Genomic DNA, 24,541 nt, shown 5'->3' on the forward strand with positions numbered 1-24,541 from the left:
AGAGAAAGTAAAGAAGAACATAAATATATATATTCACACATAAAAGTATATTTAGAAACACACCAGTAAGTAGATATCAGAAAGTGTTTACGATGGAATTTCAATTACAGTGTTAATATGTTTTACTATGAATGAATTCATATAACACACAAAGCCAAAACCAAATAATTATTATGGCTTAGTATTGTGTACGAATCTACTCTCCTTAAACTGAACATATATTTTCTAGTGAACGTATTTCAGTAAAATATAACATCACTGTGGAAAAGAAGGAACCGGGGCAAAATATTGAAATCAAGCATGATAAGGTAAAGCAATATGTTATTCAGTTGAATACCTTCCTTCAACCACACTGACATTTATTTTCCACATCCCTAAGGAATATATTTTATCCCATCTGCAGCTACGTTTTTTGAGAATTTGGAGGAATTTAACTGAGCTTGTCTACTTTGATACCAATAAAAAGACATAAGCCTTAAAGTCCACAATTGCTTTGCCAAACCAAAAAAAAAATGTTTTGTGGAACCAGACATTTTGGATTATGTTTACTTGTATAAAACCTGTATGCTGTCCAACTCTCAACAATTTTGGGCAGCTCCAACATAGTACAAAAAGCTATTAGTATGCATTGTTTGGGAAATGTATCAAAAACCTGACTAAAACAAATTTAAGTAATGGGTTTAAAATATGTTTATTATACAAGGTCCTTTTTGTATTTAAATGTCACCTAATAGATATAATAATTAAAAATGTAATACATAGTAATTGAAAGATATTCCAAACCGTTTAACTGCTTTTTCCCCCTTTCTTACTTAGGATATTTAAAACACTTCAAGATCTTATTTCTACAAAAATGCTGGTGGATGTCAACATGGCTTAGATGAAGTGCTTCCCACTGAAAAAATATTTTGTGTGCTGCCGTGAGACTCGCTAACTCCATTTGTGGTAGTGGCAAAGTAGCACAATTGTATCAAGATGACTGACCCTATGATGGATTTTTTTGATGATGCCAATCTTTTTAGCGATACCTTGGAAGGCTTATCGGACGATGCCTTTGTACAAACAGGGCCTGTTTCTCTGGTTGATGAGTTGAACTTGGGTGCAGAGTTTGAGCCGTTGCAGATCGATTCTTTAAACCATGTGCAGGAGATACCAACTCCACAAAAGATGAACGATTACGAACATCTCAACCAGTACGACTCTCTGAAACTTCAAGTCAGTCAGTCCTTCAGCAGCCCGGTCGAAAGCGTTTTATCCCCTCATTCCGACTTCAGTTGCTCTCCTGTCCATCCGCAAACTCAAACGAATGGGTTGTTTCCTGACGATGTAGCAGACGGGAGCCCGATGTGGGGCCACCAAACCTCGAGCAGCGTTTCTAACCAGAACGGATCTCCGTTCCATCAAGGACCCACGCCGTCTATGCAGCAAAACAAAAGCTTTGTAGCACACCACAGTTTTGCCTTATTTCAGGCCAGCGAACAGCATCATCCGTGTGCCTCGTTGCAGTTGCCGCCAAGCGTGAACGCAGGAGAGAACACTCGGAATCAGCCTGATGGTTTCATGGAGGTGAATGCGTCTATTTCCCATAGAACTAACGTTCCCCATCCCTCCCAAGCTGTTGACGTTTCCAAATCACAACCGTCTATCTCTATGCCATCTTTTTCCCAGAGTAGGAATAACTCGCCCCACTTTTGTGGCAATCAAGAAGGAAGCTATGACGGGCCTTCTCCTGCCATCACGTCGTGCTCTATTAACACCCAGTTTTCTCCTCCTTTTCCCTACAATAGCAACCAGATCTCTCCTTCCAGTCTTCTTCAATCTTCCACAACTCTTTCTGTCAGCCAGCAAGCTCATCCTCTGCCTGACTTTTCGGGAAGTGATGCCTTCACAACTCGAAGAGGGACCAAACAAGAAGATTCAGACAGCCTCCTCAATTCAAGTACATCACTGACTTCAAATAATTTCCACGTGTTGCATTCAGCACAACCTCAGGGCACCTTCAGTAGTTCAAAGCTTTCCGCGGTGAACATGAATTTTTCTACCCCTCCTGGATCGGGTCCTCAGCTAAGCCACTTCAGTGACCCCATAGAGGGCAATGGTTTTTCGTCTTTGGATGAGAATTTGCTCCGTCAGGTGGAGTCTCAAAGTGCATCGTTTACAGAACTCGACCCAGAAGCCCTTCTCCAGGAAGATCTCCTTCCCCAGTTTGATGAAACTGCCTTTGTTCAGGAGGCCCCAAGTAATGATTTAGAGCATCAGCTGGAACAGCGCCTTGTCCCACAAACCAACCTTCTTCAGACTCAGTCTCAAAACTGCAACCATCCTTGGTATCCTCCTGGTTCTCATCTACATCAGCCAGAGCAGAAGAACGTCAGTGCTCAAGACCAGGTAAGTAACAGCACTGTTGCAGAGTGTCTATGGAGATTCTCAGTCATTCAGGTCATGGTTGTCCCAAAGGTGCTTTTTCCAAAGGCAACTGGACTTCCTTTGTTGGCCTTGAAGACGTTTCACTTCTAATCCAAGAAGCTTTTTCAGTTCCGATTGAAAGATCCCAGGATCACTGAAGTGGCTGAGCTGAAAGACAGAACTGAAGAAGAATCTTGGATAATGTCTTCAACGACAACAAAGAAAGTCCAGTTGCCTTCGGAAAAAGCACCTTTGAGATTGTTGTAGGGCAGTATTGTGCCGTGACATAAAGTTTATTCTTTACTGTGCTATCTGCCAACACTAACTGGCAAGATGAGAACTAATTAGTAACTGTCATGAAAGATATTTATGCCTGCGTAAATCTAGAGATTTGTTAAACAAGGTTTTAATTATCTGTGGTGTAATAAATACTAAACAGCATAAGAAATTTAAATGAATGTCCATTTCAGAAACTGCAGTTTTCTGCCATATTTCGCAAAAGACACCTAACACACATTTTTAAATTTGATCTATGTGACTTGACAGATTGTAATTACTATTTGTACTTTCAGTTTTGCCAACTGTTGAGCTTTGTGATGTAAACTGAAAGAAATAAAACAACAAATTGATATTATAATCAAATACATTAAAAGTTTTTAGATGCCTCCCAAGCAAATCTCTTTTAAAAATATTTTTGTTCAGGTATATGCTTTTTTTAAAATCTTGCGCATACAGCTTTTTAACCATAATATCAGCTAACACATAAACAGGTTGTACATATGGATGAATTGACTGAAATGCTGCCTTTCCAGTATTCCAGTTGACCTTGGAATTTTTAGCCTACTTTGTTGATTTTCAGTCAGTTACTAGTACAATTTAATAAAATAAATAAATAAATACTCCCTTTAGTATCAATAGTTCATTTTTAGACAGGATATAATTCTGGGTAGTATAGTATTATGCAGATGAAATATTGTTTACACATTTTTACTTTGAAATGCCACAGGATATCTTGAGGACATGACTCTGAAGTCTTGTCCTAGACTAATGGCAATGCTTTGTCACTAAAAATCAGGGGTATGGTTTTTCTAGAAGTCTTAAATTATATAGCTTCTCTCTTCCTTGGATGGCCTCTACAATTACAATTTTCTAATTATTTAATAACTGTTGACCAGGCATTAGAATCTGTATTGATTTCTTCTGAATATCAGATACGCAAAGCTAATGATTTAGTCAGTGTTATTGTCTTAATGCATGCAATTTTTAAAGACTTTAATAAAATATTAAGCAAACAATTCCTCTAGATAAAATCATATATGAATTTAGTAGAAATACAGTGGGGCAAAAAAGTATTTAGTCAGCCACCAATTGTGCAAGTTCTCCCACTTAAAAAGATGAGAGAGGCCTGTAATTGACATCATAGGTAGACCTCAACTATGAGAGACAAAATGAGAAAACAAATCCAGACAATCACATTGTCTGATTTGGAAAGAATTTATTTGCAAATTATGGTGGAAAATAAGTATTTGGTCACCTACAAACAAGCAAGATTTCTGGCTTTCACAGACCTGTAACTTCTTCTTTAAGAGGCTCCTCTGTCCTCCACTCATTACCTGTATTAATGGCACCCGTTTGAACTTGTTATCAGTATAGAAGACACCTGTCCACAACCTCAAACAGTCACACTCCAAACTCCACTATGGTGAAGACCAAAGGGCTGTCGAAGGACACCAGAAACAAAATTGTAGACCTGCACCAGGCTGAGAAGACTGAATCTGCAATAGGCAAGCAGCTTGGTGTGAAGAAATCAACTGTGGGAGCAATAATTAGAAAATGGAAGACATACAAGACCACTGATAATCTCCCTCGATCTGGGGCTCCACACAAGATTTCACCCCGTGGGGTCAAAATGATCACAAGAATGGTGAGTAAAAATCCCAGAACCACATGGGGGGACCTAGTGAATGACCTTCAGAGAGCTGGAACCAACGTACCAAAGGCTACCATCAGTAACACACTACGCCGCCAGGGACTCAGATCCTGCAGTGCCAGACGTGTCCCCCTGCTTAAGCTAGTACATGTCCGGGCCCGTCTGAAGTTTGCTAGAGAGCATTTGGATGATCCAGAAGAGGATTGGGAGAATGTCATATGGTCAGATGAAACCAAAGTAGAACTGTTTGGTAGAAACACAACTCCTCGTGTTTGGAGGAGAGAGAATGCTGCGTTGCATCCAAAGAACACCACACCTACTGTGAAGCATGGGGGGTGACAACATCATGCTTTGGGGCTGTTTCTCTGCAAAGGGACCAGGACGACTGATCCGTGTACAGGAAAGAATGAATGGGGCCATGTATCGTGAGATTTTGGGTGCAAACCTCCTTCCATCAGCAAGGGCATTGAAGATGAAACGTGGCTGGGTCTTTCAGCATGACAATGATCCCATCACACCACCCAGGCAACGAAGGAGTGGCTTCGTAAGAAGCATTTCAAGGTCCTGGAGTGGCCTAGCCAGTCTCCAGATCTCAACCCCATAGAAAACCTATGGAGTTGAAAGTCTGTGTTGCCCAGCGACAGCCCCAAAACATCACTGCTCTAGAGGAGATCTGCATGGAGGAATGGGCCAACATACCAGCAACAGTGTGTGCCAACCTTGTGAAGGCTTACAGAAAACGTTTGACCTCTGTCGTTGCCAACAAAGTATATATAACAAAGTATTGAGATGAACTTTTGATATTGACCAAATACTTATTTTCCACCATAATTTGCAAATAAATTCTTTCCAAATCAGACAATGTGATTGTCTGGATTTGATTTCTCATTTTGTGTCTCATAGTTGAGGTCTACTTATGATGTCAATTACAGGCCTCTCTCATCTTTTTAAGTGGGAGAACTTGCACAATTGGTGGCTGACTAAGTACTTTTTTGCCCCACTGTACTTAAATAATTTTTTTAATGCAAAAGAAGGATGCATAAGATGGCCTACAAATCACTAAGAATATATAGGATCCAGACTAGGTCAAACTTAGAGTAGGACTATTGAAATTAATGGGACTTAAGTTGTACAATGTGTGTTATTTTTTTTAGTACCAACTTGTTATTGTGAAGACATGGAGAGAAAGATCTAAGCTATCTAGGGGAGAGAGAAATAAATGTTCATAATTTGCATAATATTACTTCGCTCAAGAGTGAACAGATACCAGTTACCAAAGTCTCTTGATCCGTACAAGTTAGCCATTGCAGTATAAATGTATTGCAAAAAAAAACGTTGACATTGATTTTTATGAATATATTACTTTTGGAATCCTCAAGGCAGTGGTTCTCTCTGTCGCCAGTTATGCATTAGGAGAAAGTTTCCTTGTCCTGAACTGGCAGCCAGAATTGAAATATGAGCCTAGCTATTACTTGTCCTGCGCTGCAGAAGCTGCTTTGCACTGCCAGGAAACTCAGTAACTGAAAGCAGAGTCATTAACAGTAGTTTTCATGCTCTTGGCGTCCTCTGGTCCTCCTTAAAGCAAAGTATAAACAGGAAGTGGATTCCAGGAAGCAGTGGGAAAAGGGAGCGTAATAAGTTGGAATTCGTGGTTCACGGCAGTATATCTAAAAAGTAATGCTGTGGGATCAAAGTCGGACTAAGCACAAGTCAAAGTTGCCTCTGAATTGAGATTTAACATGATTCTGTCGATGAATGATTTTCTGAAACAGAGGTACAGTGATCTAAAAAGCACCTTTTATACAGTGATTATAAAAACATACATAAGATATGTGAACTCCAGATGTCCCATCCAACATGATAATTGTTGTGAATTCTGTTAGTTGAAGTCCACGTTCCTAAAAAATGCCCAGGAAATGATGAGAACAATCTCTAACAAACCTTGGACTCTTTCTTTCTCACCATTTCTTTCCTTTTCTTTCTCTAATGTGAAATATTACTAATTTTTATTAATTGTAGTTTTAACTACAACAGAACTTTGAACTGTATTGAATCTTAAATTATTATTGTATTGAAACAAGCCAACTGTAGAAACCATAGTATGAAATTGGCAAGTCTGAAACCATCCTTAAAATTGAATATAGTTTCCCACGTATAGAAGGAAGAACTTGTGCTCAATGAGCACTACGATATTTATTGTAGTATATTTCCATAATAACATTGTTTTATCATGAGCCCCACGAATTCAGTCATTTGTCCCTTACTTAATGAAGTAGTGTGCTGTCTGTTGATATCTTTGTTTATTAAAGCTCCCGCTAAATGAAATTTGACTGAGGTATATAAAGTCTATAAATTGCACTATGCTTTAATCAGCACATGACATTTCGTTTAAAATTAGTTCATGAGAATCAATAGGTCAGGATAGGTAACCCTCTTGAGGCTGGATGCCAATTATGGGTTCAGCTAAAGTAAGCATCAGATATGATCATCTAATTATTTTTGATTCCCCCTTTTCTCTGAATTTGTCTTGTCTTTTTTATCCCTTGAACCTGTTTTCTACTACAATCCTGAAACAATTACTTGAAATCAAAAACTGTTAAATTCGTTAAACTTTTGCTTGAAAATATACTTAAGAATTCTCTGAATCTGAATGCATTTCATTATTCCCTAGAAGCATTTAATAAAACAATGAATAGAAGTGTCCTATTTTACAAAAGAATGGATTTGTTAAGATTGTTGTACATTTTTAAGTCAACATCCACAACTGGGAATTTGAAGGTTTTTTTTTAATGTATTTCTATGTAATTTGGTCGATTCATCAGCCTTATTCTTTGTCACTGCAGCCATTTAAGGAAAATATGTTAACTTCAATAGTTCCACTGGTTTCATAAATAGTGTGTGTAACTCTATAAATACTGTTTACAGCATCCTTCTGCACTGGGCTTTGTGATCTTCTCTTTCTGTAGTATGATCTTGCAATTTATTTTCCACTCTTTTCATCTTTGAGATTTCATATTTAAATGTGGCTTTGCTATCATAAGTATTATGATGATGGAGAGCTGAAAGAAATATTTCTTCAGAGTAGACAATACCATGCTTTGTGGAAGATTTCCAGGACTATAAGATTGCCTTCATATTATTACTTTGGGCTAAACAAGAAACAACTTTGATGTTAATCAGAACTGTTATGTGATCCTTGTCCTTGTCCACAGTATTCCAATGGTGTAAAACCGACTGATTTAGTGTTATCTAAATTGGAATCTCTGGCTTGTGCTCATTCCAGTAAATTGGAATCCGAACCTGTGGTTCGTTCATTGGTTTTGATTTTTAGGTAGCTGATGTAACAAATTATGCTAACTAAACCTGCCCTGGAGTTTTCTTGGTTTGTTTGTAGAGGAAGGAGGTTCATTTATTCACTCTAAGCCAAGATTCTTAAATTCTAGGTTAGAGTTATGTATAAATAAAACCAAGACTCTAGCAGCAAATCACTTTTAGATGCTAATGATGTCTTAATTCAATTCCATGTTAGTAAGACATAATCAATATTGATCAACCAAAAAATGATTTTTAAAACCTTTTGCTTTTAATATTTAAATAAATCCATGGCTTCAGTCTCTTTTGCCACAATGATAATTATAAATATTTTATTTCCTTCCTTGACAAAAATGTGAGGAGGATATTTTAAGGAAATATTCTTGACTACCTAATTTGTCCCCAAATATCATAGAATGAAAAGGACAAGGTGTAAGAAACTGAGTTTAAACACCAGTTCAAAATAATACTGTAATAAACTCTTTCTGAAAGCATCAAGTTAAAATCTGATACTAAAATATTGTGCAGTAATAGTTACAAAAATAACTCATAACGTAAAAATAACGCAAAACAATGACAGGATTCCACTGAAACAGTTACTTGTCAGGTTTTAAACACTCCTTATATACGTCACCCATAAAAGTAGATATTATTTCAGCTCTTGCAGAAGGTGGAAGAATGAAGAGTTAACTCTTCTGCCACATGTAGGGAAGAACAGTCCACGGAGGGTTAAATTGCAGAGTCTAATGGAATAATAACTGGTAGCACCATCTGCTGGCCTACTTCCGCAGAAGGAGTCAGTATTTTTTAACGACATCTCTAATATTCACGCCGCCGATGCATTTTGATGCTTTGTGCATTCGTTTCTTTTGGTGTTTTGTGGGAAGCTGGCTCTCTGCTCAAGAGCTATTTTTGAGAGCCTGTCGGCCCGAGATGGCCGAGGGTGTACTTGTCTAGCAGAGGAAGGAGACTTAAATGCCAGTCCAGGAAAAAAAAAATGTTGATAAATCACAATGTGTGTTTGCGGAAGGCTGTGTCTGCCTTGGCTCTTGGCTGGCTTAAATAGGCCATTCAGCAATCTTCTTTCAATGCCGTTCCCCTGAACGCAACCTACCTCCTCGGGTGGTGGAAAACCCGAGGGCAACCTTTGTCTCATGCCAAAAATGTCTTCAGTGAAGAGGCCAAGAGGAAGGGTAAGTGAAAGCTTGAATGAGTGGGAGGAGGAGGGGTTCTTTGGGCTAAAAGGCTAATGGGATTGAATAACCTTCCTTATTACTGGCTGCTGCTGCTACGGGAGTCGTGCCTGTATCGCCATCTTGAGCTTGTTGCTGTTTTCTCGAATCTGGGTGATTTTTGTTGTAGCTCGCTGGCCTTGAGATGGCATTTTATTGAGCTATCATAAGCTTTTTCCCTGGTGCCGCAGCGCTGTGGGTTAGGGCTTGGATGAGGCTCTTATAGGAAAAAAAAATGTATCCAGTGAAGCGAACTGGAATTGTCCTGAAAATGCACTTGGAAATTCCTGACTTTCCCCTTTGCTGTAGTGAGAGGCACATTTATGGGTGAGAACATAACATAATTATTATCTCTTTATCTGTCTCTCTTTCTCTTCCTCTTTTTTTCTCTCTCTCCTCCCCCTCCCCCCCTGTTTGGATAGGAAATTCTTTCCATTCCTTGCATTGTGCTTTTTTAAAAAACTGTCTTCCATGCAGTCTTAGAAAAGCTACTATAATTGTTTATGCTGCAATCAGGCATTTCAATCTGGGTACGTTTAGAAACAACGGTCAAACAAAAGGGACTGTTGAACTGCTTCCTGTGAATCAGCTATACATGAAATTTTAAACAAAGGGTATTTTCATAACTTATTGATTGGGATCATCTAAGTGTAAAAGGCATAGCGTTGCAGTAAAAGTCTATTCGACCCAAATGCCTTGTGTCTGAATGTAAAACAATGCTTTACGTACAGATTATGTTATGACGTTAACTTGTGTGTTATGTAAGTGTGTGATTTTTTTTTCTTGATGCTTCATTGGTACATCATTTGACATCTTTAACTTCACTCAGTGCCTAGAGCAGTAGATGATGTACTAGTGCTCCTTTCCCTGGAGTTCTTTATACTACCGTATCCTGCTTGTTTCAAAGAAGAAAAAGTGCTGTTAAGAAATGTTGTTACTCCATTTAAAAATGCAAGGGAGAAGACAATGAGAATAACTAAGAAGCAGTTGTACAAAAAATACATTAAAAATAACCTTTGTATTTTTGTACGCACAGCGATGAAAACATGAGTTGGGCCTGCAAGAGGTAAATTTGTGACTCAGGTGAAATAGAGCAGAAAAGAAGGAAGCAAAAATTAAAATAGAGAATAAAGATAAATGCAGTTGCAGCAGGAATGCTACACTGGCCCACCCACAATTGTGACTGAAGACTGGAAACTAGACCCTTGTCTAGAAGGCTGCTGATCTTCTGTTGTGCTCTGAATCTGTGCACGCTCACTAATCCCCTAGACTCTGAAGGTTTCAAGCCCTGCACATTTTATGCAACAGAATTTTCAGATTCCAAAGTCAAAAATTGTAAAACCCAAAATATGTTTGGGCTTCATTGTTTTGATTTAACGATATGAAACTCTGCTACCTTTTATATTTAAGTATGACTACCTTTTGCAATGGAGAAAAATACTTAAAAAAACATTGTCTGCCTTTAACATGTCGATGCTTGTTTTTGTTTTTACTGCACAAAATAAATCAGGCCTCATATGAAGTCATTTTCTTGCAACTGAAGTTAGATAATCCTTTCCCCCCCCCCCCCCCACTAAATGTTGCAGAGAATTCATGTCAGGAATATGATTTCTACCAATCCCGCTTTTATGATTTTTTTATCATAATTAAATGATCGTTTAAAAATGATTTTTAGCAAATCTGTGATACGATTCAAACGCTTTTTATTGAATCTGCATATAAGTATCGGATGTAGTTCTAGATGTCTAACATCTAGAAACAGCTCTGGCCTCCTGATCCTATGTGGAGGAAATAAGATGGGAACAAAATATCCTTTCACTGCTGGAAGAGGTTTTTCCTCTTAATGCAGTGAGTGAGAGACAAAGTTTTAAAAAGAGCCGCCAGAAAAGAGATGAGATATTCCTAACCACCCTTCCCTTCTTGGCTGATTCAGGTATGGAAAGCTTTGGAGGTGTCAAACAATCCACTGCTTTTCCTCACCTCCATCCACTGCAAATGACTTTGTTGAACTGCGCTTCTAAACTTGGAAGTAAGCAAGTCCCTTAGAACACATTTATTCTGCGTAAATGTGACTAGAATTTTTAATTCAGTGCTGGAATCACTCGCAGGTAGTCCTTGACTTAACAACAGTTCATTTAGTGACTGTTCAAAATTACAGTGCCACTGGAAAAAAGTGACTCACAACCGTTTTTCACGCTTACGACCTTGGTAGCACTCCCATGCTCCTGGGATCAAAATTCAGACGCTTGGCAACTGACTCGTACTTACGACTGTTGCTGTGTCCCAAGGTCACACGATCCCCTTTTGCAACCTTTTGACAGGCAGAATCCATCGGGGATGCCAGATTCACTTAACAACCGTGGTACTAACTAAAACAATTGCAGTGATTCACTTAACAACTGTGGCAAGAAAGGTCATAAAATAGGGCAAAACTCGCTTAACAACAGAAGAAATGTTGGGCTCAATTGTTGCCAACCTGTATTTGGGAGCAATTTCTGTTGACCATTACTTTGAGTTCCACGTAGATAGCTTGCCCTGAGATTTTGACTACATCCGTAGTTTTATCTAAGATGAGTAACCTATATATTTTTTCCCCTTGCAGCCCCCCTCTGCCAAGAAAGCAGATGGTCCCGGGGTATACACTAAACTGCAGAATACCCAGGTGAAATCAATGCTCGAGAAGAAACAGAAGAAAAAAGTGGAATCCGAAAGCAAGCAGGAGAAAGCCAATCGCATCATATCCGAGGCGATAGCCAAAGCAAAAGAGAGAGGGGAGAGAAACATCCCGAGAGTCATGAGTCCAGAAAATTTCCCAAGTGTTTCGGCAGAGGGGAGAGAAGACAAAAAGGGGCGAAAAGCTAAATCCAAACCAAAAGACAAAGAAAGCAGGAAGCCTAAAACTGGCTCTTCCAAAACTAAAGAGAGGGCAAAAATTGGGTAAGTTGGCTCAATGCCCTACCCGTCTATTTTTGTTTTCAGTAGGACTTTAATTCAGGTGGTGATGATGATGATGATGTGGATGATACAACCAAAACAATGTTCAAGATTTGAAATAGCGATGAAAAATTATATCAACGGTTTAAAAAGTAAATACATTCTACAAATGTTATGTTGACTAAGCCTGTAGCCCAGTTTTGAACTATTCAGCGCCTGGTAATTGCAGGAGGATATAAATCTAGTAATAAATAAAAGTTTATTTCCAAAAACAATCAGGTTACAGAGGCAAATTGAGCTGAGAAAGAATGATTGATGCAAAATCACCCAGTGAGCTCCATGGCTAAAAAGTGGACGTGAACCAATCTTAGTCCATTTTTGCAAGGTAGCCCAAGTGACTATGCTTTGAGTAGGCACCTCCATGGTTGTTTGAGGCCCACAGACATGGATTTGATCTGTGTAATCTTAGGTGGATTTCAGAATTATGAGTCATGAAGTTGGCAGGATGAATCATGTGCGATATGGAAGCTTGCCAGCATGGTCTGACTGCGGCAGCTGTAGTTTGATGATTAAGGGACACTTGTTTTATTAAAAAAGAAAGGGAAGGATAAAAGATGTGGCTTAAAGCATGTTTTCAGGTATGGATTTGTCTGCTGATTGTTTACTTTGTCTGTAAATATATTTCGTGAACTACTCGAAGGGCACGTCCATGCAGCCTGCTTACAAGTAGCACAAAACCCAGTTCACAGTTGCCTCCATCTCATGCCCGCTGCTGAAGTTGATTCTCTAATGGAGGAGTGGGGAACTATTGCCCTTTTACGATTTGTGAACTTCAACTCCCAGAATTCCTCAGCCAGCACGCTCAGGAAGCAGAAGTTCACAGACCATAAAAGCGCCATATTCCCCATTCCCTGCAATAATGGAAGTAGCGTTTTTCTCCAGGAAAACAGAAGATTATTTCTACAATCTGTTTAAATTCTATTTAGTGTTTTGTTTTTTGACACTATGGCATTCAAAATCTTTATGGGTCTCACTTGGTTTAAAAACATCACCTTGATTTCCGAAGTTATGAATACTAATTATTCATATATTTTAAATTAGCAGTACATAACCTTATAACCTTACATAAATGTCACATGCATGTTATTTAATTCAACATCCAATTATCGTATAACGAGAGCATTCTCTATTGCAAATTAAAAGTTGGAGAGATACATGATTCTTGGTCCATATGGTTTGATGACTATATGGATGCTCCCTCCCACAGGAGATGTACATTTGAGACTCTCTTTAAGGAACTCAAAAGTGTAGTTCAGGCTTAAGATCTTTTGTATTAAGATTCTGCCCTGAAATCTTTCATGCTCGTAAAGTTAGAAAGTTGAATTGGGTTGTGTCTTTTGCTTCTTTGCTTGCTTGTTTGGTTTTAGGTGCTCTGTGTCTAGAAATAATTGAATGTTAAAAGAGGCAAAATTCATAAGCTTGATGAATTGTTGCTTAACTCTAATATTACCTGGCACTTCATTAACTCAGGTATATAAGTTTATCATTTAAAACATTAAAAGAAAGAAACATTTCTTTCTTTTAATGTAGTGCAGCTAAAATTGAGCCAGTTACATATCATGATTTTTTAAAATTATCTTCCAGTGCAGTGTTTCTCAACCTTGGCGGCTGGACGATGTGTGGACTTCAACTCTCAGAAGTCCACACATCGTCCAGCGGCCAAGGCTGAGAAACACTGTTCCAGTGGCTAGCCATATTTACATGTGATAGATAGGCAGGCAGGCAGGCAGGCAGGCAGACACATAGTGTAAAAATAGATTATATATGATATTCATTTGCTGCAGCTACAATATATATATATATATATACAGTATATAATTCATATACAGTATATAAGGCCGAATTATGCGGGCAGCAGGGCGAAAGGTCTCTTCTAAAGCAGTTTTCAGTTCTGCATGATGTGTAATTATCCAATCTACAATATGTAAAGTATGCATCTAAGGACATCTCTTTATCTAAATTGGGGTTGGATTGTAATCACGTTGTGAATATTTTAAAAATGCAGTGAAAAGCAGCACTTGTCAGATTTTAAATATGGAAAATTATATGTCTCTGCAGCCCTCTGATTAAAAGCAAGAAGGGATGAGATTAATATTGCTCTCTTTTCTGTAACCTTTTGAGTATAAACGCAGAAATATAATTAATGCTGTTGCATTAGAATATAATTTCCCCCTACATTTATGAAGTCATCAGTTGTTAGTAATGAAATCATTTCTATGTTACTTGGTTATCTGAAACCCAAACTGTCAACCTGAAATGTTATGCTCTGCTTACTCTAGATTTTGAGTAAATAATAATCATATACAATGTACATCCATTACATTTATTTTCATTTCAGTGACTTTTATATGTAAAATATTCAGTGCTTCTAGGAGCAGACAATGATTTCCTCCTTCAATTTTTTTCTCCACAAAATAATGCTCCTACCCTGTTTCCCCTAAAATAAGACATCCCCTGATAATAAGCACAATCGGGTTTTTGAGCGCATGTGCTAAAATAAGTCCCCCCCCCACCAAATAATCCCTCCCTGAAAATATTGAAGCGCTTGCGCAGCTGGTCCCTGCCATTTCCTCTGGTTAGGGTTAAGGAGACAGAGCTGGAAATCAGGTAAGACGGCAAGAGGAGCCCCGTCTTGCTCCACGTACCCCAAAATAATAAGACATCCCCGAAAATAAGGCCAAGCACTTATTTCCGGGTTCAAAATAATATAAGACAGGGTCATATTTTCGGGGAAACACGGTACTAGCAGGGATTAAAGTCACCAAGCAGTCTTAATTTTAATAATAGTCGGAAAAACATTTTTAATAATAATAAGAAAACTTTGTATGCAACTTGATGTTTCATATTCCCATCCTAGTTTGAGTTTTGTGCACTGGTAACCATGTCTTTTGTCTCAAAACAGCAAGCTTATTATTACACTGGGTAAAAAACAGAAGAGAAAAATTGATTCCTCAGATGAAATGTCAGATGCTAAACAGACAACTCAGCAATCTTTCAAAGACGAAAGTTCACAGGTATTTTTTAAAAAAGCAGTCTTCTTTTTGTAATAGGTATTAACTCAGGGTCAGCCTGTCTTACCCCCAGCCCCCCCCCCCCCCAAAAAAAAGAGAGAAAGAAAATGATTGCAAATGATGGGTTAAGGTTATGTCCTTCTTCCTATTATAGAAGAGAAGATCGAATCGACAAATTAAAAGGAAGAAATATGCCGAAGAAGGTGAAGGAAAGCAATCTGAAGAAGAAACCAAAGTTTCTGTAAAAATAAAAAAAAATTCTACTCCTTTGCCTGCTGAGCAACCTTTACAATTATTTGTAGTAAGTAAAATCTTAACTGGGCAATTCAATTCTTGCAGTTCTCCTTATATATAAGTTTGAGGGACAGGTTTGGGGGTTTCTCTACCTAGGCAACAATGATTACAGATACATTTTGTCAAAAATCATTTGTAGTGTGATACTGTAGTCATCACCTCTTGTGTTGCACTAGGGAGCCCCAGTATGATTTCAGGAACAACACTGAGAAGCAGCCAGTTATATTGAGTTATCTATAATCCCACTTTGGTGAGTACTAGGTGTATGAGAACAATACATGGTACATTGTGCGCTGGGTGTTCTCTAAATCCTTTTACTCAAAGGACCTTTTGTGGGCTGCATGCACAATGCATACACTTAGCTGTTCCACTGCTGTAGGAGTTGTCAGAATATCCTTGTATTGTCAAAACAAAATATATGAATATCTGCCTAGTTCACTGAAAGGAAGAGTACAAATATAACTTTGTGTCAAGGATTTTATTTGCCACACTTATTGAATCATCAGGTGGAAACTGTGAGTCAATCCTAAAACACACTCACAACATTTTAGTTGCTAAGTAATTCCTTCTCCTCTGGCATCCCCGATGGGGATAATTCTTGTATGATTAAAACGTCGTTCATATTTTCATCTAAACAGGAGAATCCAAGTGAAGAAGATGCAGCAATTGTAGATAAAATTTTATCTTCCAGAATTATCAAAAAAGAAGTGAGTAAAATTATGGAGGTATTCATGAATTTTTAAATTCAGAATTAAAATAAAATGTGTAAATGCATATTAAACAGGATCTATGATGTACATTTTCAGATTCCTGGGACTGCGTCAGTAGAAGCAGAAGAATTTTTTGTTAAATACAAAAACTAGTAAGTATTGCCGTTAAATTGCTATTTTGGTTGACTACTTCATCACATCTAATTAAAATCATAAGTCCGTATGAAGGAGTTCTACATTTTGGAGTGTTTATCCAAATTAATAGCATACCTTTGTACTTGTAATTTTTGTAATTTTGTAATTTTTTTAAAAAAAGTCAGGCAACTATAGAACAGAATTGTCCTTGGTTCTGAAATTCTTTTGACCATGTACAACTGTCTCAATATCACACTAGCAATTAGCAAGTAGAAGGAGAATGTTTCATCCCTGCTTATGAGTCAAATCCATAGCTTGGACTTTCCTATCCTGTGCATGTTGTGGTAGAAATCTAATTCTAAAATAAGGGTGCACTATTTTATGTATGCCCTTTGACTTCACTCCAGAGTTCAAGAACAAGGAAATAAATGCTCTAAATAAAATCTCTAGAACGTAATTCTAGCACAAAGCCGAACTTCACTTTTCGTTGCACAAGTTGTCTTAATGTCGTAAAAGCTTGCATAAAAGCCTGTGCTTGCAATAATACGGTTCCACGCCCTTTTGTAATGCTAGCTCCTACCTCCACTGTGAATGGGCTACAGAGCAGCAGCTTTTAAAGGACAAAAGAATCCAGCAGAAAATCAAACGTTTCAAGCTGAGGCAAGCACAGAGAGCCCATTTTTTTGCAGATGTGAGTATCTATAAAATTCCACCCAGAAATCTTGCTAAACCAATTAATGTATTGATTGCTGGGGCTTTATACAATTTGCTCTTTGTCGTGTTATAGCAATGGCCCCCAACCTTTTGGGCACCAGAGACCGGTTCCGTGGAAAGAGGTTTTTCTGTGGACCAGAGGGAATATGGTTTTGTGTGCTGCCTGCATCCCGCGGATGGGGTTCTGCTTGTTTACCTGGACTGGTTTCTGACATGCCACAACCTCCACGGACCGGGAGTTGGGGACCCCCTGTGTTATAGTTTGGGTGTTGTTTTAGCAAAGAACATATTTGCACTGTTCATTTTTAGTAGTCAAATGTTATAAATGGATTTTTCTTTTTAAAAAGGGAAGAGAACAATTTTTTAAAGGCATGCTATTAATAATTTCGGTACAGCCAGTAATATGAATCCATCACAGTGCATAGCAGTCTGTATTTCAAGCTCGCCACTGTTATCTTGTTCAGGTAAATAAAGTATACATATTTATAACTCTATTTTAATTTTTAGATGGAGGAAGAACTTTTTAATCCTGATTATATTGAAGTAGACCGGGTTTTAGAAGTCTCCTTTTGTGAAGATAAAGACACTGGAGAGGTATAATTTGAAAAAAAAAAACCCACACCACTCCTATATAAATCAAGGGCTGGGAAACTAATGCATGTATACACTGATATGTACTATATATATATATATATATGTATATGTATATGTATATGTATATGTATATGTATATGTATATGTATATGTATATGTATATTCAGAACATCCAAGAACTGAGCAGTAAGAAAGAAAAATGATGGGGAAAGGAAGCTCAATGCATCTAATGAAGACTTATACTCAGTAATTATACATGAGAGCCCTGATGGTTGAGTGGATAACCCAAGTAATTTTCCCCCCCACTGCAGCATGTTACTTACTATTTAGTAAAGTGGTGTTCCTTGCCATACGAAGACAGCACTTGGGAATTGAAAGAAGATGTAGACCAAGGAAAAATAGAAGAATTTGAACAGCTGCAAGCTTTAAGGCTTGATTCAAGACGATTGGTAAGAGAACTAGAGATAACTAACTATTCTACTGAGAACTATTAGTAGAAATAGTATCATGAGGTCTGTTTGAATTGCAAAAAGCAATCCCGGCTCCTTCAGAGAAGTAAAATATAGAAATCTCTTGTCAGGTCTCTTGACGTTGAGGATAAGACAAGGGATGGGTTGGGTTGGGTTGGGTTGGGTTGGGTTGGGTTGGGTTGGGTTGGATTGGATTAGATTAGATGGAATTGTTAGAGCCTAAAGCCTGATGGTCGGTCATCTCTCTCTCTCTCTCTCTCTCTCCCTCCCTCTCTCTCTCTCTCTCTCTCTCTCTCTCCCTCCCTCCCTCCCTCCCTCCCCCCCCCCTCTCTCTCTCTCTCTCTCTCTGCATGATGAAAAAAAACAAAAACTCAGACTAATTTTTTATACGTTATTCGTATAAATGTCCCAGATTTACAGGGATATATTCTTCATAGTCCTTCCCCCCCCCATCCCATACATTCTTTGCTTTTTTTCTTCAAGTGGATAATTTCAAAGACGTTTCATTTTGTATTTTATTTCCAAGGATCGCCCTCCTCCTAATTCATGGAAGAAAATAGAACAGTCCAGGGAATATAAAAATGGCAACCAACTCAGGGAATACCAATTAGAAGGTCTCAACTGGCTTCTTTTCAATTGGTATAATAGGTATGTTCTCTAAACCAGTCAAAGTAATGTTGATTTTATAGCTGCTTCTAAAGTAAGTTGAAGTATTCCTGGTTTGAAATACTGTCGTATGCACCAAAAATAATAAAAATGAGATATGATTAAAATTGGTACACACAGGATAAGATTGAGCGGCATAGGCATAGGAAGCAATCAAGGGAGACATATGAAATGTTCTTTTAGCCACATCTTACTAACTCTGAAGTCTTTCCAGCCATTTTTGCAGCACAAATTCATCCCTACTTTTTAATTACAGCTAATAGCTATGCTTCAAAATCTAGCATAGATATTTTATTCTAACAAATCCATTCTAGTCCAGTCTAATGAAGAAAAGGATTAAGGGCGACATGGCAGCAGTCTTCCAATATTTGAAGGCTGTCACAGGGGAAGAGGGGTCGACCTATTCTCCAAAGCAGCAGAGGGTCAGGGCAAGAAATAATGAATGGAAAATCATTAAAGAGAGCTCCAACCTAGAACTAATTAACCACTGGAATGCTTGCCTCAAGAACTTATGGGTGCTCCATCCCTGGTGGGTTTTAAGAAGAGATTGGACAGCCATTTATCTGGAATTGTATAGAGTTTCCTGCTTGACAGGGAGTTAGACCAGAAGACCTCCAAGCTCCCTTCCAACGCTGTTATTCTGTATTTCTGTATATGTTCCGCCCGATGGCCCTACCAACAAGTGTACTTGTGTTTTCAGACAAAACTGCATTTTAGCAGATGAAATGGGCCTTGGCAAAACCATCCAATCGATAACATTCCTCTATGAAATCCTTCGGAACGGTATAAGAGGACCCTTCTTGATCATTGCTCCGCTTTCAACCATCACCAATTGGGAGAGAGAGTTCCGCACCTGGGCCGATCTTAACGTTGTGGTCTATCACGGAAGCATGATTAGTAGGCAAATGATCCAGCGCTATGAGATGTATTTCAGGGATTCACAGGTAATTTTCGGCACTGAATTCTACACAGTAAAAATGGCGAGTGGATGTACCGTATTTTTGGACTATAAGACGCATCAGAGTATAAGATGCACCAAGATTTTGAAGAGGAAAACAAGAAGAAAAAAAAAAACAGGTTTTGGCCTCCGTGCGTCCGGTTTTTGCCCTTCCTGGCCCCGTTCCTGCGCACCCCGTTTTTGCAAAAATGGGCCTGTTTTTGGTGAAAACGGGACACGCTGGCGGGGTTTTGGGAGGCCAGAAATGGCTGTATTCGGTGTGTCTTATAGACACACCAACATTTCCACCCTCTTTTAATGGGGGAAAAGTGCATTTTATACTCCGAAAAGTACAGTATGTATTGCATAGTGCGGGGGTCTCCAAACCTGGCAAATTTTAAGACTTGTGGACTTCAATTCTCAGCATGGCTGGCTGATGAATTCTGGGAGTTGAAGCCCACAAGTCTTATAGCTGCCAAGTTTGGAGACACCCCATTCCCCTGGTATAGTGTATTTGTTTTAATGTGACATAGATGATTTTTATGCACTCGAGAAAGATATAAACGTGCTGAAAACCTGTAGAATTGTATTTAGACGTATCTGATTATGCTTCCCAAATATATCTTGAGAATTTAGATACACTTAAATAGAGATAATTTATATGATCTAATCTGGGTCAGTCACCAGGTCCAGAGGTTTAGTCTTCCAAGCTTTTAGATTCATGCTAGAGCCCATCCTCAGGGAATTACCAGAATGTGTGCTTTGAGCTAGTCTGTGCCTAATATTTATTTGGTGCCTGGTTGTGTGTGGCTTTTTGGTTTGTTGATTGGTGTGTTGATGGCCGCCTGTTAAGTCGCTGGCTGTTCTTTCCTTGTGCTGCCAAGTCCTGGCTCCTAAGTACCCGATAATATTTTCCTTTTGAATGTTTGGTTTCTTTCTCTTGTATATCAGGTTATATGTGCTGCAAAAGAGAGTGGTTTTGGCATGTAAATTTTGATACAGTTCTTCATCAGAGGGCAACCTAATTTAAAAAGCTCTCTTGCTCATCCAGCCATTAACTTCACTAGCAAGATGCAATGAAAACTGGGAAGTTTGCAATAAGGTTGCAAACTGTTTTGTTTTCATTTATATTCTCCCAGGGCCGCATCATTAGGGATACCTACAAGTTCCAGGCCATTATCACCACTTTCGAAATGATTCTTGGGGGCTGTCCCGAACTCAATGCAATTGAATGGCGTTGTGTTATCATTGATGAAGCACACCGATTGAAGAATAGAAACTGCAAACTTCTGGAGGGACTCAAACTCATGAATCTGGTGAGTATTCATTTTGTAATGTAATGAGATATGACTCATATCAAGAAAGATGAATACACACAGAAGGTAGAATGCTAAACTCCAGATCAAGGAATATATTGGATTCTTAGCTTGAGTTGGTTGTTTTATTGTTGCTCACTTCTTCTTTCCAAAACCATAATGTCCTTTGGGAGCTGGAATGCTCATGAGTTGGATTTACACACCCTCAAAAGATTTATTGTTATTTTGCAGTTTACAAATCAGAAAGGGATGTGTGTTTCTACCTGCTTAACTTTATTTTATAACTTTGTCTCTATATAACTTTAATAATACCTTGAATCTCTATGTTTGCAGTATAGCTTAGATTCTCTTGACCTTTAAACTCATTAAGTCATCCTTTTTTTCTTTTTTCATGCCATTTTGTTGCTCAAAACATATTTTGTGATCATTAGCGTAAAATGAAATTATTTAAAAGCAAAAAAAAATACTGAAATAACTATAAATTGGCATTTGTGTAAATTTATAAATTGGCATATGAGGCTAAAACATACAAAGAATGATTGCAAGAATTGGCTATGTCTAGTCTAGTGAAAACAAGAATTAGAGGTGACATGATAGCAGCGTTCTAATAGGTTGCCACAAAGAAGAGGAGGCAACCTATTCTCCACAGCAACTGAAGGCAGAAGAAGAAGCAATGGATGGAAACTAATCAAGGGAATTAGGAACTAACGAGAAATGTCCTGATAGTTAGAACAATTAATCAGTAGAACAGATTTCCTTCAGAAGTTGGGGTGCTCCATCACTGGAGTTTTTAAGAGGAGACTGGACTGCCATTTGCCTGAAATTGTATAGGGTCCTCTGCTTGAGCAAGGGGTTGGACTAAAAGACCTCCAAGGGCCCTTCCAACTCTGTTATTCTGTATTTTTCTCTTGTCATTCCAGTTAGATCAAAAGATGGTTTATAACTTCTTGTCAAATGTATTTTGCATACAACTTTAGGAGCATAAGGTGCTATTGACCGGCACACCCCTGCAAAACACTGTAGAAGAATTATTCAGCCTTCTTCACTTCCTTGAACCTCTGCGATTCCCAGCCGAATCTACATTCATGCAGGAATTCGGAGACCTTAAAACGGAGGAACAGGTATGAATCTTTTTATGTTAGGCTGTTAAGATTCACATTCATGCACATTCAGAAACTAGAATAGAATCAGTTACCCATTTCAATACAGGCCAGTAAATTCATTCATTCATTTCATGGTCTCCCCAGCACACTTTATAGAATGTCACAGTTATTCAGGAATGTAACTACTTTTAATTTCTTGTGGTTCTTGTTGTTTAATTTCAGTTGTGTAAATATAAAGAGAATTTGGCAGAAAAAATCATGGGTAGAAAATGTGAGTTTTTATATGTGCAGACTCCTAGTTTGTGGTTGCCTTGGGTTCCAAAAGCTACCTCATTTCCACCCATAGGTGGAACACATCTAGAAGAGTTGGTTTTCACTGTGGTTTCTTTAAATAGCAAGATTTTGCAACCTACAGTATCCAGATTTCCTTTCAGTTTCAGGAAGTGATTTGGCAAGAGTTTTGCAGGCTCTTGCAGTACAGGTAGTTCTCAACTTATAACTAAAATTGAGCCCAAAATTTCTGTTGCTAAGTGAGACAATTGTTAAGTGAGTTTTGTCCCATTTCTTAAGTGAATCACTGCAGTTGTTAAGTTAGTGACACGGTTGTTAAGTGAATCTGGCTTCCCCATTGACTTTGCCCATCAAGAGGTCTCAAAAGGAGATCACATGACACTGCAACTGTCATAAATATGAACCAGTTGCCAAACATCTGGATTTTGATCATGTGACCATGGGGATGCTGCAATGGTCGCAAGTGTGAAAAACGGTCATAAGTCACTTTTTTCAGAGCTGCTGTAACTTTGAATGGTCACTAAATGAACTGTTGTAAGTCAACGACTACCTGTATATGGAACTAATTGCCTGAATCTTTAGTTCTCTTTTTCTGTGCTGGGTTATCCATAGATAGCAGTCATGGGACTACCTTCAAAATTATATTTTCTGTATCTAATAAATCTTATTAAAAAAATTATAAATGGGGGACTGTTACCAAAAAGTGCCATCAAGCAGCCCTTTTAGCTTTGAACCTTAAATCAGCTTTGCGTAGTGACCGAACGGTTTGTAAATTCTAGTTCTTTGGCTTTTAGTTAGTTGTTTATGTTTTATGTAGGTGCAAAAGTTGCAGGCTATTCTGAAACCGATGATGCTAAGAAGACTGAAAGAAGATGTAGAGAAGAAATTGGCTCCCAAGCAAGAAACTATTATTGAAGTGGAGTTAACAAATATCCAGAAGAAATATTATCGAGCTATTTTAGAGAAAAACTTTGCATTTTTGTCCAAAGGGGCAGGGCAAGCTAATGTGCCCAACTTAGTTAATACCATGATGGAACTCAGGAAATGCTGCAATCACCCATATCTTATCAAAGGTAGGTATGTTTTTTTTTTTAAAAAAACCCCTGTTTTATTTATTTTAGGCCTTGTTCATAGTGAGGTCGTCACCGCTGACTTTAGAATTAGGATCAATTCCTTAAAGAAAGACTCCTTAAGAATCCATTTGTTTACAACCCACTTAAAAAATGTTGCTCTATATAACATTATATGTTTCTCAGTTGAGAACGTAACAGCGGTGATTCACCTGACAGTTTCCATGAGAAGCATTCATAAAGGTGTCAGAGGATGGTGAACAGCAGTAAATATTTCCTTATGCTAATTGTGGAGGATTTATTGCTCTGTTTCTGACATGTGCCTCTTACACAATCCAGACCAAAATTGTGCAATGTTTCTGTACTTGGAAACAAAAGAACAACACAAATTGGGTTTTCTGCTTTTCCTGAACACAGGAGCTGAGGAAAAAATCTTAGGAGAATTTAGGGAAACCTATAGTCCGAGTGCTCCTGACTTTCACCTGCAAGCAATGATCCAATCTGCTGGGAAACTAGTCCTCATTGACAAACTTCTTCCAAAAATGAAAGCAGGAGGCCACAAGGTGCTTATCTTCTCTCAGATGGTCCGTTGTCTTGATATCCTGGAAGATTACTTAATACATAAAAGGTGAGCTTTCCTTATTGCAAACACCCATGTCGATCTCACCGTATGTGCTTGATTAACCTGCTGAGCTGTGCATGAATATTCAGCTGTGGAATTGCCCTTAAGGCTAGTGTTTCTCAACTGTGGCAGCTTGAAGGCACGTGGATTTCAACACCCATAGCTTGAGTTAACAAGCCAACTGATTCTTAAATATTGTTGTGGTCTGCCAGCAGCCTGCGGAGCTAGCAGTGGAGTCGGACATTGAGAAGGTTGGGGAGGATCATGGGCCAGTGGGGCCAGGGCCATCTGGGAGTGATGCGCAGACTCCGTAGCCTCCAGAGTCGGACAGCAGAGAAGCAGAGGAACAGGAGGAGCCTGTTCCTAGTGCATGCATGCGCAGAGCTGCCAGAAGGCAAGAGCAGCTAAAGCAAAAAGGACAACTCAGGAGTAAGGCCAGGAGATGATGGCCCCTCCCATAAGGCTTAAAAGAGCAGCAAAGACTCTTGGGCTCTTTGTAGGAAAGCAACGTTGCTAAATCTGTTTTCCAGTTGGTGTCTCTTGTTTCTGAACTTCGTGGGGCTTTGCCAAGAAAGGCCTTTGGCATGGTGCTAAAGAAGATAAAGCTTTGTGATAAGCCCAAAGGACTTTTTCTGAAGGATTTGTTTTGGAATTAATTTGAACTAAACTGGGAATGAAGAAATTCTCAGCTGTTATAATAAAACAGGGTTTTTTTGGGGACCAATTGTGTCTTG

The 24,541-nt window shown here is 38.6% G+C and overlaps 1 protein-coding gene across 4 annotated transcripts in view; it reads left to right on the forward strand.

The window, feature by feature from the left end:
• Window positions 1–916: 916 nt before the first annotated feature.
• CHD9 (chromodomain helicase DNA binding protein 9) overlaps window positions 917–24,541 on the forward strand; it is a 43,185-nt gene continuing 19,560 nt past the window's right edge. For 2 of the 4 annotated variants that reach the window (XM_070953140.1, XM_070953141.1), the window contains exons 1-15: window positions 917–2,388; window positions 11,483–11,817; window positions 14,777–14,888; window positions 15,040–15,186; window positions 15,818–15,886; window positions 15,986–16,041; window positions 16,598–16,715; window positions 17,246–17,332; window positions 17,644–17,781; window positions 18,329–18,450; window positions 19,169–19,412; window positions 20,545–20,721; window positions 21,699–21,842; window positions 22,933–23,188; window positions 23,603–23,813. In XM_070953140.1, the coding sequence (XP_070809241.1) occupies window positions 976–2,388; window positions 11,483–11,817; window positions 14,777–14,888; window positions 15,040–15,186; window positions 15,818–15,886; window positions 15,986–16,041; window positions 16,598–16,715; window positions 17,246–17,332; window positions 17,644–17,781; window positions 18,329–18,450; window positions 19,169–19,412; window positions 20,545–20,721; window positions 21,699–21,842; window positions 22,933–23,188; window positions 23,603–23,813 (3,629 nt within the window). In that variant the 5' untranslated portion in view covers window positions 917–975. Of the gene's footprint in view, window positions 2,389–8,811; window positions 8,842–11,482; window positions 11,818–14,776; window positions 14,889–15,039; window positions 15,187–15,817; window positions 15,887–15,985; window positions 16,042–16,597; window positions 16,716–17,245; window positions 17,333–17,643; window positions 17,782–18,328; window positions 18,451–19,168; window positions 19,413–20,544; window positions 20,722–21,698; window positions 21,843–22,932; window positions 23,189–23,602; window positions 23,814–24,541 lie in introns of those variants that run through there. The other 2 variants (XM_070953142.1, XM_070953143.1) reach the window with 1 other exon arrangement.

Source organism: Pituophis catenifer, unplaced genomic scaffold, assembly GCF_029215685.1.
Source record: "Pituophis catenifer annectens isolate HBS135680 unplaced genomic scaffold, rPitCat1.0.hap2 SCAF_13, whole genome shotgun sequence".
Taxonomy (NCBI): domain Eukaryota; kingdom Metazoa; phylum Chordata; class Lepidosauria; order Squamata; family Colubridae; genus Pituophis; species Pituophis catenifer.